Here is a 21,008-nt window from a genome sequence, read left to right as displayed (position 1 = left end):
CGTGAGCCTCTTCCAATCAGGGCTGATTGGGCATGAGCTCACGGCAGGCACAGTGGGGCCGGGATGAGCGGGAGCGGCAGGCAGGAGCTGCAGGCAGTATTGAACCGGGTTTCGGCCTGATCCCTGCAGGCCACCCAGAGGGACCCCACCTGTGCACGAATTCATGCACCAGGCCTCTAGTGTAGAAATAAATGTCTTAGAAAGACTTTAATCTCAAGGGCATATTTAGTGCTAGAAAAACAAAATCTTTAACTCCTGATGTATAATGTTTAAAAGGCACATAGTCTCTCTCTATAGAAAGTGGTATTTATTTACATAAATGGATCATACTAGCAGGACATAAAACAAAAAAGACTGTAATTGCGGTATATTAAAAAAGTAGTAAAATAATACATTCTCAACTTAAACATTTATTTTCCTTTCCTAGTTCTTCTGGAATTGTTAATCCCTAATAAGCACAATAAAATTCAATCTACCATCCAACCATGAGTGACAGAAGAAGTCTATTTCTTTTGACTACATATTTTCCTAGGGGAAAAATGACAGTGTGCAGAACCCTTCACCTTCCTCCCAGCTTTGAAGGGAAGATCTTTTGAACCCACCATTTTCCAAAGATCAATGGTCTATATGCAAGTATTAGCCTTCCTCTTCACTCTCACATGCAAGTGCATGCTCCAAATAGCTGCCTTCCAAGAGAAAAAGGGGCAACAAAAGCATCTTTGCTTCAGTAAACCTGAGATATTTATTAAGTCAAAGAATAATGTATCACATTTTGGCAAGGAGCATTAAAAAGTTTTAACCGGCCCAGCCAGTGTGGCTCAGTAGTTGAGCATTGACCTAAGAACCAGGGGGTCATAGTTTGATTCCCAGTCAGGGCACATGCCTGGGTTGCAGGCTCGATCCCCAGTGTGGGGCGTGCAGGAGGCAGCTGATCAATGATTCTCTTTCATTGATGTTTCTATCTCTCTCTCCCTTCCTCTCTGAAATCAATAAAAATATTTTTTAAGAAAGTTTTAACCGTATGCATTTTCACAGAGACTTTTCATTAGAGGACATTCTAAACTCAGGAGTCCATTAGGTCGTGAAATTTTTTTACAGCTGCCCTATTCTTCAATGGTAAAATTAAAATCTGTTGTTCTTTTTGGGAATCAAACTTGACTACCTTGGGAATAAAGGTGTAATATTAACCATGTAATTCTGAAACAGTTTACATTTCTCAGAAAAACCTCAGGCACCCTTTCAATATAAACATACCAAACCTCCATCCTCTTGTGTGACAACTATCACGGACTTACGAGAATGTGGCATTTAAGTTTTCCATGAGCCATCCTCTGAGCTATTTGCGCTTATTTAGGTGGGTTCTAACGGTTTTTCAGAAAGAGCGAACCACAGGTCCTTAGCAGTATACCGAAAAGCCAAAGCATTAGACTCTCATTTCACATGTAAAATCGTGTCAATTGTGTACACTGCCGTGCTTAGAAGGTTATTTACTACAATGCATGGCTCTCGTTGGTAGCATATTCTGTACAAAAGCCTGCTTCGTGATGACAGTTTATGGGAGAAAATGAGTCTCTCCTTAAACTCAGTGTTTCCTTTGCTAATCGTTCTGGCTTCCCTTTTAAAAGAGCCTTCTTATTAAACTTTAATAAACGAAGCTTTTTAAGCCACATAATTTTACTGAGTGTTTCTCAACATCAGGAAAAACGCAAGGAGGAAGGAAGGTCAGAGCATCACTTTCCACTGCAGCTGCGCCTGGAGAAGAATGCTCTGGACGCCTGCGTGCAGTCAGCTGCAGAACGAGCGCTGGGAGACAAGTTCCCATTTGTGGGCTGCACAGATGGTGACCGCGCGGAACCAGCACTCACAGGCCCCGGCCAGGGCTAATTAAAGCACCGCTGTCAGACAGCAGGCTCCCGGGACCAGCCACCCGCTCTTCTGCAAGTCCTTGAGATGCTACATGCAACCCACCGTTGTGAGGGCTTTCTGTCAAGAGCACCATTTCAGGGCAATTCTTGATCACTTTACTTTTAGTGTTTTATAATGGTAACATATTTAAAATCTTTATTTTAAAAAAAGGAATCTAGCATGCTACTTAGATATCTGAAGTTCATAGGACAAGGAACAGATAAAAGAGTTGAAAGGGGTGACTTGTCTCTGGGAAACAGAAGTAGGAAAAGACTGGGCAAGGAACGAAGCCTTGTGCTACCATTTATTTTTAAAATCATGCTCATGTATTATATCGGCTCAAAATTTTAATTTAAAAATGAAGCAACATCACTGAAGAACTTCAACTGACGTCTAGTTTCTTCAAACATCATTAGACAGAATTTGCCAGGTGCTTTTATGATAAATCTACAAATGCTGTCATTTTGCTAGTGTCAATCTGCCTCTGTATTCCTCCATTCATCAGAATTTGATTTCACATCTATTCATTTTGTCAGAAATTCTGTAAAACAGATGCATTCTATTTTAAGGCTGTAAATTTGATTTCATACATGTATGTCAAATAATACTATCTATGGAAGTTGCATATTTTAGATCAGTTAACACTTTCATCTCATCGTTCTTCATTGCTTCGATTACCCAGGTCCAAGTCAAATATCATGTGAGATGCGAGGGGGATTTAGGCCACCCACTTATACCTAAACCCCCCTGGACTCAACACCACACGCAGGCCCAGGGAGCCGCGGAGAGGAGGGCTGCTGAAGGGCCCTGAGGCTGAGGAGCACAGGCCAGCGAGTCCCTGGGCTTCCTTATGGCCTCACACGTCCCAGACAACGGGCCGCAGAAACCTCCCTCTGCACCTGCGGACAGGCACCGGCCAACGGGAGGGAAAAGCCTGCCTCCTGTCGCCCAAGGACCAGGAAGAGCGGCTGTACCCGTCCGACTCTGGCCAAAAACCAAAGAAACACGCACCCCTCGTCCCACAACAGTGGGAAGGGCCGTGGAAGGTGACCTTTCCACCCCACCTTTTCTCAGAAGCAAGCCGAAGGCACCGATCTGACTGCCATCCATACAACACTCCACCCAACAGCAACATACACATTCCCCAGCACCACGGACTATTTACCCAGCCAGACCGCATCCTGGCTCTAAATCAAACCTCAACAAATCTGAAAGAACTCAAATCATGCTGGGTATTTCTCTGATTATAATGGAATCAAACTAGAAACCAGTTACAGACAACAGCAAACAAGTGAAAATTAAAAAAAACATGCTTCTAAATAATACAAGGGTCAAAGAGAAAGTCTCAAAAGAAAATATTACATATTATTGAATGAAAATGAAAATACAGCATATCAAAATATGTGGGACACAGCTGAAGTAGTGCTGAAAAATGTACATCACTAAATGCTTACATTAGAAAGACAAAGGTTTCAAATAAATAATCTAAGTTCATATGTTAAAAATGAAATGGAAAAAAGCTGGTTCTTTGGGGAAAAAAATCAATAATATCTAGAAATTTCTAGCATAACTGACAAAGATAAAAAGAAAAGATACAAATCATTAAAATCAGGAATGAACAGGGAATACTGCTACAGATACTGCAGCCATTAAAAGGAGAACAAGGCATTCTATGAAAAACTATGCTATAAATTTGATATATAAAAAAATGAAAAAAAAATGGGTCAACTCCTCAAATGTCACAATTACCAAAATTCAATAAAGATGAAACAGACAACATGAATAGTCTTTAAAGAGATTCAATTTTTAGAACCCCCACCCAAACTAGTATCTACAAAACTCCCCAACAAAATATTAGCCAATAGAATCTAGAAATCCACAAAAAATTATATACCACAAGCAAGCGGGATTTATTACAGGTATGCAAGGCTGGATCATGTGCTAGTTAAGGTATGCAAGTCTGGTTCAACATTCAAAAATCAATGAATGCAATCTACCATGTCAACAGGCTAAAGAAAACAAACAAAAAAATTATATGATCACATCAATTGACACATAAAACCATTTGACAAAATTCAACACTTACTTGTGATAAAAACTCTCAGCAAACTAGACGTAGAGAGGAGCTTCCTCAACTTGGTAATAAACATCTATAAACACAACAGCTAACAACATTACTAACAATGAAAGACTGAATCCTTTCCTCTAAGATCAGATACAGGCAAGAATGCTCACTTTCACCACATTATTCAAAATAGTACTAGAAGTTCTAGCAATTTCAATAAGGCAAAAAAAAGAAATAAGACATAAAGATTGAAAAGGAAGAAATAAAATGATTCTTATTTGCAGATAAACATGATGGTCTATAAAGAAAATACCACACAATCAATCCTATATAATAAAAGCCTAACATGTAAATAGACCGAACAGCAGAACGACCAGTTGCTATGACGTGCACTACCACCAGGGTGCAGATGCTCAACGCAGCTAAGGCAGATGCCAGTGGGGGTCCCCCAATTGCCCTGCAGTTGCCCCGTAGATTGGCCCTGATCGCCGGCCAGGCCTAGGGACCCTACCCGTGCATGGATCTAGTGCACTGGGCCTCTAGTCTATAATAATAAGTGAGTTTACCAAGGTTGCACAATAAAAAGTCAACCACATTTCAATATACTAACAATGAACATACAGAACTTGAAATTAAAACACACTTACAGTCCATTTATCATTATATTACCATTAACAGGCACTCCAAACAAAGTGAAATTCTTAGGTATAAACCTAAAACATATACAGGATCTGTATGCTAAAACCTATAAAGTGCTGAAGAAAAAAATAAAAAAGGACCTAAATAAATGAAAAAAAAATGCAAAGTTCACAGACTGGAAGATTAAACATGGTAAATACACTGAGTGGCCAGATTATGATGATCTCTGAACGCATAATAATCTGGCCACTCAGTGTATATCCTATATAATAAAAGGCTAATATGCAAATTGTCCCCTCAACCAGGAGTTCAACCAGCAGGCAGGCTGGCCAACTGCCCATGTCCCCTCCCCCTGGCCAGGCTGGCTGGACCCCACCCATGCACGAATTCATGCACTGGGCCTCTAATACACACACACACACACACACACACACACACTGAGTGGTCAGATTATTATGTGTTCAGAGATCATAATAATCTGGCCACTCAGTGTATATCAATTGTCTCCAAATTAATCTATAGGTTTTGTTGGTTTATTTGTTTAATATGTTTTAATGGAATTTTTAGAGAAAGAGGAAGGGGGAGAGAGAGAGTGAGAGAAACATTGATGTGAGAAACATCAACAGGCTGCCTCCAGTACACCCCCTACTGGGAATCGTGCCCTGACCAGGAATTGAACTAGAGACCTTTTGGTGCATGGGAAGATGCTCAACCAACTGAGCCACACCAGTCAGAGCATTAATCTATAGGTTTAATGCATTCATATAAAAGCCCAGCAGGGTGGTTTTTTTGTTTTGTTTTGTTTTGTTTTTTTGCAGAGACACAGACAAGCTTATTCTTAAATTTGTATGAAGAGCCCTGGCCAGATGGCTCAGTTGGTTGGAGTGTTATCCTGTAAATAAAAGATTGCAGGTTAAAAAAAAAAAGATTGCAGGTTCGATTTCTGGTCGGGGCACATTCCTAGGTTGTGGGCACATATGGGAGGTAACTGATGTTTCTCTCTCACATCAATGTTTCTCTCCCTCTCTCTGTCCCCATTCCTCTCTATAAAAATCAATAAAAACGTATCTTCAGCCGAAACCGGTTTAGTTCAGTGGATAGAGCGTCGGCCTGTGGACTGAAGGGTCCCAGGTTCGATTCCGGAAAGGGGCATGTACATTGGTTGCGGGCACGTCCCCGGTAGGGGGTGTGCAGGAGGCAGCTGGTCGATGTTTCTCTCTCATCGATGTTTCTAGCTCTCTATCCCTCTCCCTTCCTCTCTGTAAAAAAATCAATAAAAATATATTAAAAACAAACAAACAAAAACAAACAAACAAACAAACAAACAAAAAAACGTATCTTCAACTGAGGATTAAAAATTTTTATATGGAGAGGCTCTAAGACCTAGAATAGCTAAAACAATCTTGAAAAATAAGAATCAAGTGAGAGGACTCACCCTACCCAATACCAAAACCTAATATACAGACAGGACATTGTGGTACGGACAGAGGGACATCAGTGGGAGAGAAAACCCAGAAACATACCCACACAAAATATGCCCGACTTTTGAAAAAAGTGCAATATTGGACATACATAAGCTAAATAAGTAACCTCAACCTAAACTTCACACTTTATATAAAAATTAATTCAAAATGGATTATGGACTTAAATGTAACATGTAAAACTATAAATAAAACTTATAACTATATACTTTTAGGAAAAGAAATATTTAGACTTGACTAGAAAACCAAGACTCATAAAAGGAAAAAAAATCAATAAATTGAACCTCATCAAAATTTAAAAATTTTGCTTTTCAAAAGAACCTCTTAAAAGGTTGAAAAGACAAGATACAAACTGGGAGAATATATTTGCAAACCACAATTCTGACAAAGGACTTGTATCTGGAATGCATAAAGAACTCTCAAAACTCAACAGTAAAAACACAGTCCAAGTAGAAAATGGATAAAATACATAAATTGACAGTGCACTGAAAAGGTTATACTGATGACAAATAAGCATATGAAAACACATTCACCATCAGTAGCCATTAGGGAAATGTAAAGTGAAACCACAAAAGAGGTATTCTACACCTACCAGAATGGCTAAAATAAAAAATAGTGACAACATCAAATGTCATCAAGAATACAAAGAGAAACTGGATCAGGGAAATGTATCTAGTGGGAATGTAAAAGAGTGATCAATTGGGAAAAGAGTATGGTGGCCTCTTATTCAATTAAATAAATGCTTTCCATAATAATCCCCAAATTTCAGGGAAATGAAAACTCATGTCCACACAACACCTGTACATGAATGTTCAAAGTCACTTTATTTATAACTAGTGGCCCAGTGAACGAATTCATGCACACTGAAAGGGAATTAATTAGAAGAAATATTTTAATATTGCTATTCGCCCTTTCTCCATAATAGAAGTGTCAGAGATTAAAGAAAAGTAGTAAAATGTATATGAAAATAATATATAAATTTATTAATAAACAATAACAACATGATATGACAAATATGATATAAAAACAAAACATGATATAAAAAAACATGATATAAAAGCAACAAAAATATGATATAAAAACATTGATACAATGACTGATAAATTTTTAAAACTTATCCTAATATCTTCCTGTATAGCACATTAAGAGTAAAAACACTTTCAGAGTGCTAGACTAATTTCCCTTGTGATGAAGCATTTACAACTTTAACACGCTCTCGCGAGAAAGCAACATATAACTGACCATGTCCGAAAACGGGTTCAGGTAGGAATATTCCTACTCTGTTTATAGTTTGTCCTTGTGATTTCTTAATTGTCATCACAAATGCTGGCATCATGGGAAACTGTCTTCGAATTGATTTAAATGGGAGGTCAGTGTCAGATGGGGACAAATTAATTCTTAGAATCAAAACAACCTCTCCTTCCGCAGATCCTGTTAATACTTCAGTTTTGATTATGTTAGGTCACAATCTTTTGATAATAAATCTAGTACCATTACAAAGACCCCATTTACTATTAAGATTTCTCAGTAGCACAATGATTGCACCTATTTTCAATTTTAATTTATGACATGGCATTCCCGAAGGTGTAATACTATTAAGAAATTAGATGGGAAAATCAATGGAATCATCACTCAAATAGGTGTGAAAATCTCCATCGAGTATATCCAAAATTTCTTCATTTAATTTATGAATGTGCTCATTTTTAGGATAAGAATTGCACATTTAGATATATTTTTATTTTTTTAATTATTTTTTTAAAATTTCTTTATTGATTAAGGTATCACATATTTGTCCTCGTCCCCCATTCCCATCCCACACCCCTCCCCACACATGCCCCCACCCCCCTGTTGTTCTTAACCGCTGGTTAAGCTCATATGCCTGCACACAAGTCCTTTGGTTGATCTCCCCCTTTACCCCCACCCTTCCCTACCCTCCCCCTGAGGCCCGACAGTCTAGATATATTTTTAACATTATCTATAGAATACTATTTCCAAAGGTAGCTTCAATAATAGATCCATTACAAATCATTTCACGGGGGAGTTCAATAATATCCATTCCTAAATGAAAACTGCTATCAAGTTTGCCATCTCCAAGTTTTACCAACCACCCTATCTAATAAAGAGGGAATATGCAAATTGACTGTCACTCCGTCACAAACCAGCAGCACCCATAGCCACAAGATGGCGGCGCCCAGTCCTCTCAGCCCCGCCGGAGTTGCCCAGTCCGGGGGGGTGGGGTGGCTGCTGAGAGCAGGCAACATGAGCGGCCTGGCGGAATGCTTGCTTTGTCCCCACGGCGACAAGGCAAGCGTTCCACCCTGGCTGCAGAGAGCCTCTGGGCAGCGGGCATGGAGCAGCCGGGGGTGGGGTGGGGGGGAGGAACACTTGCGTCGTCGCCCCGGCAACAAGGCAAGCGTTCCGCGCCCAGCCGCAGATGGGCCTCTGGCCAGGGAGGGCAGTTGGGGGCCATGAGGCTGGCAGGGGAGGGCAGTTGGGGGCCATGAGGCCAGCAGGGGAGGGCAGCTGGGGGTATGAGGCTGGCAGGGGGGGCAGTTGGGGGCAAGCAGGCCGGCAGGCAGAATGGTTAGGGGTGATCAGGCAGGCAGGCAGGTGAGCAGTTAGGAGCCAGTGGTCCTGGATTGTGAGAGGGATGTCTGACTGCTGGTTTAGGCCCGATCCCACAGGGACATCCCCCGGCAGTCGGACATCCCCTGAGGGGTCCCAGATTGGAGAGGGTGCAGTAGGCCGGGCTGAGGGACAACCATCCCCGTGCACAAATTTAGTGCACCGGGCCACTAGCTCACTATAAGCAGAATGCTCTGATCTGCTGACCAACTGCCGATTCCGCGAGAAATGGGGCTCCCTCCTCCCTCCTGTCAGGGTCAGGGTGCGGGTGAATGGGATTTGGGGCTGTCAGGGTGCCGACAGCAAGGTCTGGGTCAGTGCTCATCATAGCTACCAGCTGGTGGTCTGGTCATTGGTCGTTCTGGTCATTATGCCGTAACGGTCGCTGGGCTTTTATTATATAGGATAGCCCCAAACTGGAAACAATTTGGTTAACCAAATCCTACTATATCCAAGCCATGGAATACCACTGAGCAGTAAAAAGGAATAAACTATTGATAACACACAACTTGATAACTTGGAAGGATCTCAAAGGAATTAATTAGGTTAGGTGAAGAAATCCAAACTCTAGAGGTTAAGTATTATGTGATCCCCTTTACATAGCATCCTTGAAATGAAAAAACTATAGTTGTGGGACAGATTAGTGGTAGTCAGGGATTACATAAGAGGGAGGTAGGTGGCTGAGGCTATAAAAGAAAGCTCAAGGGGTCCTGGTGACAAACTCTTCTGTACCTTGACTGTGGTAGTGGTCACCCGATATTGCACAGACATAAATACACACACACAGACACACATACACAAGTACAAGTCAAACTGGAGAAATCTGAATAAGATCAGTGGATTGTATCAATGTCTATATCTTGGTTGAGTATTTACTAGTTATGCAAGATTTTACCACTGGAGGGAAATGGGTGAAGGGTATATGAGATCTGTCTCATTTCTTACAAATGCATGTGAATCTACAATTATCCTATATAATAAAAGCCTAATATGCAAATTGACCAAACGGCGGAATGACTGGTCGCTATGACGCGCACTGACAACCAGGGGGCAGACGCTCAACCCAGGAGCTGCCCCTGGTCCGCAGGCACCAGGCCAGCCAAGGCGGGTGCCAGCGGGGGGCCCTCGATCACCCCGCCGGTCGCCCCACAGATCGGCCCTGATCGCCGGCCAGGCCTAGGGACCCTACCCAGGCACCAATTTCATGCATCGGGTCTCTAGTCTCAAAATGAAAAATTCAGTCCTGGCTGGTGTGGCTCAGTTGGTTGCACCAAAGGGTCGTGGGTTTGATCCCTGGTTGGGGCATGTATAGGAGGCAACCAGTCGATGTTTCTCTTTTTCTCTCTTCCTTCCTGTCTTAAAAAAACAACAACAACAAACTTCAGCAGATGTAAAAGACTGGTATTGTTGACAAAAATGCATGTAACCTGGATTTAATAATGAAAGAATAGGAGGCATCAGACAAACTCATAAAAAACTGGCCTATCCTATATAATAAAAGTGTAATATGCTAAGTGTCCAACTGATTGGTCGACAGGGGGCAGATGCTCCGGCTGGTAGGTCAGCTTGCTTCTGGGGACATGCCCTGGAGCCTTCCCACAGTCCCTCCCCGGCTGGCCGGCCCCGATTGGCCCCAATCAGGGCCTGCTGGCCAACCTTCCACAATCCCTCCCCAGCCAGCCAGCCCCCATTAGCCCCAATTGAAACTGGGTGAGATGGCCCTGATTGGCCCCGATCGCCGGCCAGGCCGAGGGACCCCACCTGTGCACGAATTCGTGCACTGGGCCTCTAGTAACTCTTCATAAGTGTCAATGTCATGACACAGAAAAAGAGACATGACTAGTGCATGCAACATACAATCTGATAGACTAATCCAGGGTTTTCTTTGCTATAAAAGACATTATTAAGACAATTTTACAAAACCTAGAAAAGATCTATAGATCAGATAATAGTATTGTATTAAAAAGTACATAATGAAGTATTTAAAGGCAAAGGGGCACCATATCCCAAACTTACTCTCAAATGGTTAAAAAAAGAATATACACTTAGAAAAGAAAATATGGCAAAATGTTAACAGCTGTAGAATCTGGGTAAGGGAATACTTTGGACTAGTCTTGCAATTTTTCTGTAAGTCTGAAATTATAAATAAAAATTATAATAAAAATGTTAAAGGGGTACAAGATACTACACAGAGCCTGGGAGATAAACATGCAATAACGTAGTTTTCAGATATTTTATACTGATTTTCAGATGAAGAAACAAGTTGAGAAGCTAAATAAACTGTCAGGAGGAACTATGGCAAATTGGTGGTAAGGCCAGGATCTAAACTCAGGTCCTCATACCTGTTCCATATCAAAGTCTGTGCTCCTTTCACTGGAATGAGGAAGGATGAAAATTTCACCTCTCCCTCCCACCCAAGGATTTGTATGGACTGTTTAAGGAGAGGATGACGTTATATAAAAATTGGCTTCAAACCACTCTCCAAGCAATTCACTTCTTAGTTTCCTATGAGAAAAGCCTTAAGACAGGGACTTAACACCTCGAACTCAACTCCCAGGGAGGATATTTTGCTGACAGCACATCAAACAAATCAAGTAACAAACTTACTGACTCCCCTGTGTAGTGCTCCACTACAAGCAGCACCCTGTCCCTCCTGTGTCACTGTTCACCCATCTGAAGTCCCCCAAGCACTCAGGCTGTGCTGGTCCATGGGATACCTAGGCTGGCTACCGTGATACAGCTTTTCTATCCGTCCTTCCCCCTCTCACCAGCACCACGGCTAAGCTTAGACAGGATAGACACGTTATTTTTAATAGTTTTATCTTTTTTCTGAATAGGTAATAACTACACAGTTCAAAACTCTCATGGAAAAAATGTGTATCGTGAAAGGTTTCCCTCCTCCACTCTCCATTCCCCGCCCCCTGACAACCAGTGCTACCAGCTTAAATATGCAACTTTCTGTATTTCTTCATGTTACTAGAATTAGCTAGATCACACTATGATATTAAGCTACCATCTACCTAAAACACTCCAAGTGATCACTATAATTTAGTAATTTCCCCATGTAGGCAGGTATCTACAAATTCCATGGCTGGTAAGCATCAATCACTAGAGTACTGGCAGCTCACCTGGTTCCTGTCGCGTGCATTTGTGTATCTGATCTTCTGAATGAAGTAGAATATGAGCCATGCTGAAGAAATAATCATCAAAACAATAAAGGATATTGACACGAAGACTAGCGAGCCTCGGCTGAAGTTCTTTGGTGGCATTCGCGTCCCAACAGCTATTGTCATTTGTACAGAGACGTTTTTCTCCAGATAACTCAAAATATCCTTACCCCTCAGTTCTGTAATCATGACAGCAATAATATCTCCAGTGCCTGTAACATAAAATAAATACATATACATTTAAAAATTACAGGAACATCAAATACATAAAAATGCTTAGAAAAACTATACTACAATTTCTGCTAAAAGCAAGAGTTTTCAGATTCAACTTTTTAAACGAAATGAAGTTACAGTTGGGTATATGTATGCTGGCACCACTCGAGAACAGGAATTTGTTTTGTCGTACTTAAGACTTATATTTAAAGCATAAACAAATGCAGTATTAAGAGCCATATTAACTTGTATTACAACTATATTTAAAGAAAGTGTATCAGTCAAATGTGAAAACAGACAATACGAAACATGTAATAAAATCATGGCAGGTTTTCTTTGTTAAATGTTTTCCATCTTAAAATGCTCTTTAGGAAATCCAAATCCTTAAGACAAGGAGAAAAATGCTGTTATTTATAATACAAAAATTGGTACTTTTTACACTAATCATTCTTAGAAACATTTATGTGACACCTGTTGTGTATAGAACTAGTACAAGAAATAGAAAGAATACAGGAGGTGCAGTTGTATAATAGCACTGAGCGTTAGGACACAAATCTGATAACAATTAACAACAGCAAAATGCCAAATGGCGATATCTTTTATTAAGAACAGTTAAGCCTGGCTGGCATGGGTCAGTGGTTGAGTATCGACCTATGAACCAGGAGGTCTCAGTTTGATACCTGGTCAAGGCACATGCCTGCGTTGCAGGCTCAATCCCCAGTAGGGGGTGTGCAGGAGACCGCCAATTGATGATTCTCTCTCATCATTGACGTTTCTATCTCTTTCTCCCTCTTCCTTCCTCTCTAAAACCAATAAAACATATTTAAAAAAAAAAAGTTCCTAAGTCCAGACCGACTGGAGGAAGGCTGCTTTCTAGTTTACCCCAGAATCCTGCTGGAAATCAAACTCTTCCTGAGATAAATCCAACCTTCAACACTCTGGACGAGTTTGGCATCACACTGCTTCCAGCTCCTAACAGCTGTCAGAGGTTCTGCCACAGTCATGGACTATTGAGTCCTACATAATCCTATATAATAAAAGCCTAATATGCTAAGTATCTGGTCGTCCGTTCAACCAATCAAAGCGTAATATACTAATGATATGCTAAGGCCACTCAACCACTCGCTATGATGTGCACTGACCACCAGGGGGCAGATGCTCTGACAGGTAGGTTAGCTTGCTGCTGGGGTCTGGCTGATTGGGACTGAGTGAGATGGGCCAGACACGCCCTGAAGCCCTCCCACGGTCCCTCCCCCACCCCAATTGTGCACTGGTGGGGTCCCTCGGCCTGGCCTGCGCCCTCTCACAATCTGGGACCCCTCAGGGGATATTGGAGAGCTGGTTTCGGCCTGATCCTGCAGGGCAGGCCAAGGGACCCCACTGGTGCACAAATTTGTGCATCTGGCCTCTAGTTTAATTATAAAGATGTTTTTAAGTTGCACTTCTAGTCACCTAGTTCTTTCACTTACATAATTTACTGTAGTACAGTAAAGGCAGGTGACTCTCCGATGCATAGCATGAAATTACAGTCCATTCCTCCTCCTTTTTCTTACTTTCTTTTAAGGAAAAAGGGAAGCTTTTTTACCACCAATCTAGCTGTCATTAATTGTCCATAAGCTGAAGCTGTCTGGGCAACATGCAACTTTTACACTTTGCTTTCTTCAAAGAGCCCCAAAGACTCTGGCTAGTAGAGGAAGGAGAATAAACATTTTGTTTTGGGGAAGAGAAAGTTATAACCACTTATTCAAATCTGAATAAGGTTTGTGCATATAAATGTAGACCACCAAGACAAAATACGCCCCCCCCCCATAACTTGCCCTTTCAATGAATAATACTACTAAGTATTTACTTTATATGTTTAATTTATCATATTTATCTAAAAGGACTATCCTTGTATCATGTGCAGTGAAAGATCACATGCAACTGAAAATAAATTCAAAGTAGCTAATTAAAAGTAGTTTATGAAAAATTTAATCCAATTGAACATATACCTTTGTATTATCTTATTCAAAATTGTGCCATCCACTTTATCAGAACAGCAATTTATCAGAATACTGATTAAAAAAAACCCCAAAAAATGAAAACTGCAAATTTAAAGCAAGCAACAAAGTTAACATCTTAATTATCTGTCTGAAATAAAAGTTCTGATCAGTAAGCTAGAGGAAAACATAATATTATGCTAAACCATTTAAACTTCAATTTAGAAACCTTAGGTTTGTGCGTTTAAAATGTTGTTCAACAGGCAATGGTCTGTGGTGTAAGATACGAGGTATGGCTATAAAGTAACTGAGACGGATCCCACACACGACACATGACAATCAGTCTCATTGCTTTATAATCACACCAGGTACAAACAGGGTTTTAGACTCAGTTCTGAGGCTCCCTCTTGAAGACAAGCTGGAAAAGGAGCAGGGAAAGCTGCACAGGTAGCCAGCCAGGGGAAGCAATCCGTCCTCTCATTTACTCAAAGGACACTAAGTGAGCACCACCTAATTTCAACTGGAAAGCTGTGCGGGAGAAGAAGTGTTTAATTATTTCAACCACCCATTCAACAATGTTTATTGAGCACATACTATAATCAAGGCTCCTTAATGTTCACCTTTCAGAGAGAGTGGAAAATTACCTACTGTGAAAAAAAAAAAAAATATATATATATCTCTACCCCTGGTTCCTGGCACAGGGCTCCTAAGACCCTTGAAATTTCCTAAGCGATAAGCATTAGGAACATCCTGTGTCTTGGCCTTTGACACCGGTTCCTGACATAGAACTCCTTAATCCCTTGGAATTTTCTGGGTGATAGGAGAGACTTTTGTTGTAATGAGGCCTCTCCTGAGGGCTCCTCAATAGCTTGGGAATGGGGACTGGTCACCAGTAAAACCAAGCCACGATGAGACGCTCGGAACTTCCACCCCATCCCCCATCCTCGGGGGAGGGGAGGGCCTGGAGACTGACGTAATGATCCATCAGGGCTAGGTGAGGAAGACGCCACACAGATCTTGGGTTGGAGAGCTTCGGGGTTGGAGAACACGTGCAGGTGTTGGGAGGGTGGGGTGTCAGAGAGCCCTTTCCCATACCCTGTCCTCTGTAAGTGTTCATCTGGTTATCTACCTGTATCCTTTACAGGGTGGGGAACCTTTTCTCTGCCAAGGGCCACTTGGATATTTATAACATCATTCGCAGGCCATACAAAACTGTCAACTTGAAAATTAGCCGGCTGTATTTGGTCAAACATTTAATTAACTCACCCCCAACGCCTTGGCATGGCCAGGCCAAATGAGGGCCTTATACGGCCTATGGGCCAGACGTTCCCCACCTCTGCTTTATTATATCCTTTATAAGAAACCAATAAATGTAAGTGTTTTCCCTAGAAAGGGGTTGTGGAAACCTCGATTTATAGCCAGTTGGTCAGAAGTATAGGTGACAATCTAGGACTTGTGAAGGTTTCTGAAGGTGTGTGTGTATGTGAGGGGCAGGGTCTTGTGGGACTGAGCCCCTAACCTGTAGGAGCTGATGCTAACTCCAGGTAGTGTCAGAATTCAACTGAATTATGGGACACCCAGCTGGTGTTGCTGAGATTGCTTGGTATAGAGAAAACCCCATACACATTTGGTGACCAGAGTGTCAGAAGTGAAGTGCTCGTGTGAGCAGTAAAGGAGATATACGCAGGAGTGTTTTCTCCTTCGTACTTGCTCTTGATTATATAAAAACTCTACCCTCAAAGGGCAAACGAGACTCTTAAAGCAACTAGAGAGAGAAGCCAGACTCAGGTAGTCTCTCATCATGCTAGTACAGAGGAGGAGACCAGGTAGACTGATAGGAAAGGAGACTAAAACCCTGCAGGTGAAGCAAAATGAAAATAATATAGTAGATCATCAGAATACTAGTGAAGGCACTAGGTTAGTCATTTTAGGTTGTAAATCCCTTGAGAATCTGATAATACGGGATCCCTCCTAGAAGAAAAGTATCCTCCCCCAACTCATGGACCTCCTCCTCATTCCTCACTCCTAAAGCCAATCTGGCCTCAAGACCTTGATTTAAGAATGTCTCAGACACCTGACTTTAAAGATTTGCAAAGACATAGCAGGATGCAAAATAAATACCCAGAAATCAGTTGTATTTTTATACACCAATAATGAACTATCAGAAAGGGAAACAAACAAAAACACCCAATCTCATTCACAATTGCTTCAAGAAGAATAAAATACCTAGGAATAAATTTAACCAAGGATGTAAAAGACCTGTACTTGGAAAATTACAAGACAGCGAAGAAAGAAACTGAGGGAGATACAAATAAATTGAAGCATATACTGTGTTCATGGATAGGAAGAATTAGCATCATTAAAATGTCCATAAGACCCAAAGCAATCTACAGATTCGATGGAATTCCTATGAAGACACCAATGGCATATTTCACAAAACTAGAACAAATGTTTCAAAAATTTATATGGAACCACAAAAGACCCCAAATAGCCACAGCAATCTTGAGGAAGAAGAACACAGTTGGAGGAATCATGCTACCTGATATCAAACTATACTACAAGGCCACAGTAATCAAAACAGCATGGTACTGGCATAAAAACAGATCAATGGAACAGAACAGTGAGCCCAGAAATAAACTCATGCTTTTATAGTAAATTTATATTTGACAAGGAGGCAAAAACATACAATAAATTAAAGACAGTCTATTCAATAAATGATGTTGGGAAAATAGGACAGATAACGTGCAAAAAAAAAAAATGAAACCAGACCACCTTCTTACACCATACACATACAAACTGGACTAAAAAACCATAAAAATCCTAGAAGAAAACATAGGCAGCAAAATCTTGAACATTTCTCAGAGCAATACTTTCCCTGATATATCTCCTCAGTCAAGGGAAACAAAATAAAAAATAAAAAAATGGGACTACATCAAACTAAAGAGTTTTTGTACAGCAAAGGAAATCATCAGCAAAATGAAAAGACGATCCATTGAATGGGAGAGCATATTCACCAACGATACATCTGACCCCAAATTTGTAAAGAACTTATAAAATTCAACATCAGAAAAAGAGAGTCCAATTAAAAAATGGGCAAAGGAGCTGAATTGACACTTCTCCAAAGAGGACATATAATTGGCCAACAGACATTTAAAAAGATGCTCAACATCACTAATCATTAAAGAAATGCAAATTAAAACCACAATGAGATATTACCTCACACAGGTCAGAATGGCTACCATTAACAAATCAACAAATGACAAGGGCTGGCGAGGATGTGGAGAAAAGGGAACCATAGGGTACTGTTGGTGGGAATGCAGATTGGTGTAGTCACTGTGGAAAGCAATATGAAGTTACCTCAAGTAATTAAAAATGGAACTTCCTTATCACCCAGTGATTCCACTTCTGGGAATTTATCCAAAGAAACTCAAAACCCTAATTTGAAAGAATATATGCACACTATGTTCACTGCAGCGTTATCTACAATAGCCAAGATTTGGAAGCAGCCCAAGTACTCATTATTAGATGAGTAGATAAAAAAAAGCTGTGGTATATTTATACAATGGAATACTACTCTGCCATCAAAAGGAAGAAAATTTTACCCTTTGCGACAGCATGAATGGACTTGGAGAACAAACATTATGCTAAGTGAAATAAGCCAGCCAGAGAAAGACAAGTACCATATGATTTCACTCATACGTGGAATTTAACGAACAAATCGTACCAAGCAAAACACAGACAAACTCACAGACAGAGAGCAGGCATACAGTTCTGGTGGCTGGGGTGTGTGTTGGGAGAGGGGTTAGGTATTGAGCAAAAAAGAAAAAAAAGAGAACTCATGGACATGGACAACAGTGTGGTGACTGTGGGGGTGGTGGAGGTGGAAGAGGACATAGAGGAGATAAACGGTGATGGAAAAAATAAGATAAATAAAGATTTGCAAAAGACTTGGCCCAGCTCCCGGGGGGATATTAATGCCAGAGAAAAATGGAAGCTTCAAGATAAAACTAGGGTTAGATCAAGTAGTGAGTGATAAGAGTTAAGGACTAATCCTATATAATAAAAGGCTAATATGCAAATTGACCAAATGGCGGAATGACAGGGAGAGCGCCGCTCAGCCAGAGCCAGGTTCACGGCTGGCGAGAGCAGCGGTGGTGGCGGGAGTCTCTCCCACCTCTGTGGCAGTCGGACATCCCCTGAGGGCTCCCAGACTGTGAGAGGGTGCAGGCCAGGCTTAGGGTATCCCCCCGAGTGCATGAATTTCATGCACCGGGCCTCTAGTCCTATATAATAAAACCCTAATATGCAAATTGATGGAATGGTGAAATGATCAGTCACTATGACACATACTGACCACCAGGGGGCAGATGCTCAACACAGGAGCTGCCCCCTGGTGGTCAGTGCGCTCCCATAAGGGGAGCGCTGCTCAGCCAGAAGCCGGGCTCACAGCTGGCGAGTGCAGAGGCGGTCAGGGGGGAGCCTCTCCCGCCTTCGCTGCAGGCGGGCAGTAAGAAGCGAGGGGTCCTGGACTGCAAGAGGGATGTCTGACTGCCGGCTTAGGACATCCGGGGAGTGGGCGTAAGCCGGTAGTCGGACATCCCCGGAGGGGTCCTGGACTGCGAGAGGGATGTCCGACTGCCGGCTCAGGACATCCGGGGAGTGGGTGTAAGCCGGTAGTCGGACATCCCCGGAGGGGTCCTGGACTGCAAGAGGGCACATGCTGGGCTGAGAAAACACTGCCCCCCCACCCACTGCACAAAATTTCATGCACCGGGCCTCTAGTTAGACTATAACGGTTAAACCAAGGTGAGAGGACAAATATCTGGAACATCCATCACCACTCTCACATCCCAAGCCCTTGGCAAAATATTGCTAATAAATCATGGATGTGGCCTCAGAATCCATGCATTTCAATATGCCTGGCAGCCAAGAATAATTTACCAGAGATGACAATTAAGTAAAAGCCTATTTGTGATCCCTGCTTTCACCTGGTTTTTTTCCCCCAAAATATTCTCCATTATTATTCTTTAATGTGAATCTATGCTCCCACTGCTTGAGTTTGGCTACTTTCACACACAATTCCCTTTTATTTGGTAATTTTTAAGCCCACAAAAAATTTAATATTACATGAACACACATGCACTTTTTATTCAGATTTGTCAACTGGCAACATTTTACCTTTTCTATATGTATTTATTTTATTGAACCAATTGAGAGTAAGCAAACATCATGACATTCCCTCCTTAAATACTTCAGCTTATCTCCTAAGAACAGGACACAATTCATTTATGATACTCAAGAAAATGAACTCTGATATACAGTGCTCTGTAATATACAGACCACACTCAACTATCTCTGCCTAGCTCTAATAATGACTTTCAGAATTATTTAGTTTAGCACCTAGGATGCAATCAGGTTTGTGGGCATGTGCTTAGTTATCTTGTTAGTGTCCTTATATCTGAAGCAGAGGTGGCCTGGGCGGTGTGGCTCAGTGGCTGACTGTCGATTCTTGAACCAGGAGGTCACAGTTCAATTCCTCGGTCAGGGCACATGGTGGGGTTGTGAGCTTGATTCCTGGTGGGGGGTGTGCAGGAGGCAGCCAATCAATGATTCTCTATCATCACTGACGTTTCTCTCTCTCTCCCTCTCCCTTCCTCTCTCTAAAATCAACAAAGTCATATTAAAAAATATGTTTAAAGCAGGTCCTCAGTTACTTTTGGTTGCTCACAACACTGACCTTTTTGAAGAGCTCAGGCCATGTTTAGCAAATGTCCCTACTTTGGATCTGATTGTTTCTTCATGATTAGATCTCAGAAGTAAACATTTCTGGTAGGAATGCTACACAGGGGACATTCTGGCCTTCGAGCGTGCACACAGAATTTTGCCTTTACTGGTGATGGCAAGTTTTATCAGTTGGCTAGTCTGCTACCTGCCAGATCTCTCCACTGTAAACAAATGCCTTTCTCTTTTTAATTAATAAGCAAACTACGGGGTGACACTTTCAGAATACCCAGTTCTCCAATAAGCTCTCATCAATGCACTCAGCACCCGCTGATGCCCACCTGAATCAGCTACCCTGTATGAAAGTAGTGATTTTCTAATGCTAAGTTTCTTCTACACTGTGTCAAAGTGTTCTATAATCAGAGGCACTAACACATTTTTGTATCTATCTTTCTTCCTGTTTTAAAATTATGTAACTGCTGGATGAGCAATTTTTCTGTAAAAATGAGCCCCCCTCCCCCCTTCCCAGCAATTCTATTTTTTAATGGGAAAGAAAGATAAGTGGGAAAATATGGTAATGCTGCTATAATCCAGATGACAAAATCAATTTTCAGTGGCCAACAAAAGGAAGCTCAGAACTAACCTCCTTTGGGCACTGGAGTCAGAATGTCTAGATTCAAATTCCAGCATGACATTTAACATCTCTGAACTTCAGTTTCTTCTTCCAAAAGAAATGATATTACCTGCAGAATTCATGGCAGGTGCTCAGTAACTGTACAGCTTACCGAGGAAGCCAAAAAGCCCCCACCACAGCATTCTGGAACTGCTATTCCCTCTCTTCAGTCCCTCCCCACACCTTGGGAAGCACTCAGGCACCTGCTGACAACACAATCCTCCTGGCTTCCACGAGGATTCGTGCCTCAGCTCGGGGAGTCCTCCCCGCTGGGAAATGTCAGAAATCTCCCCCTCCGCACTGTCTCTCACTCCTGGGAAGGAATCTCAGAGCAAGCCCAGTCCAGCGGGACAGCTGGTTCTTTCACCCCAAAAGGCAGACTCAGAAAGCACACGAGCTGTGTGAGGCACCAGACCACAGGTGGGGAGAGGTGCTTTTCCTATAAGCTTTCTTTCTTTCTGCTTTTTTACTATAAGCTTACCTGTTTAAGGGGGGAAAAATCCCTGTGCAAAATCTCACTTAGCAGAGGTTCTATGCTTT

General features: G+C 41.7%; 1 protein-coding gene and 1 pseudogene across 4 annotated transcripts in view; one reads left to right on the top strand and one right to left on the bottom strand.

The window, feature by feature from the left end:
- Positions 1-21,008, top strand: part of LOC307100408 (glyceraldehyde-3-phosphate dehydrogenase-like) — a 1,087,365-nt pseudogene that overhangs the window by 375,278 nt on the left and 691,079 nt on the right. The window lies entirely within an intron of this gene.
- The window catches only part of RNF130 (ring finger protein 130), a 124,116-nt gene that overhangs the window by 60,762 nt on the left and 42,346 nt on the right, over positions 1-21,008 (bottom strand). For all 3 annotated transcript variants that reach the window (XM_079772821.1, XM_079772822.1, XM_079772820.1), the window contains exon 3: positions 11,844-12,094. In XM_079772821.1, the coding sequence (XP_079628947.1) occupies positions 11,844-12,094 (251 nt within the window). The remainder of the gene's footprint in view (positions 1-11,843; positions 12,095-21,008) is intronic.

The sequence above is a fragment of the Cnephaeus nilssonii genome (assembly GCF_951640355.1).
Source record: "Cnephaeus nilssonii genome assembly, chromosome: 5".
Lineage (NCBI taxonomy): Eukaryota > Metazoa > Chordata > Mammalia > Chiroptera > Vespertilionidae > Cnephaeus > Cnephaeus nilssonii.
Note: the sequence above shows the minus strand (reverse complement) of the source record. Positions and strands in the feature narration are given on the sequence as shown.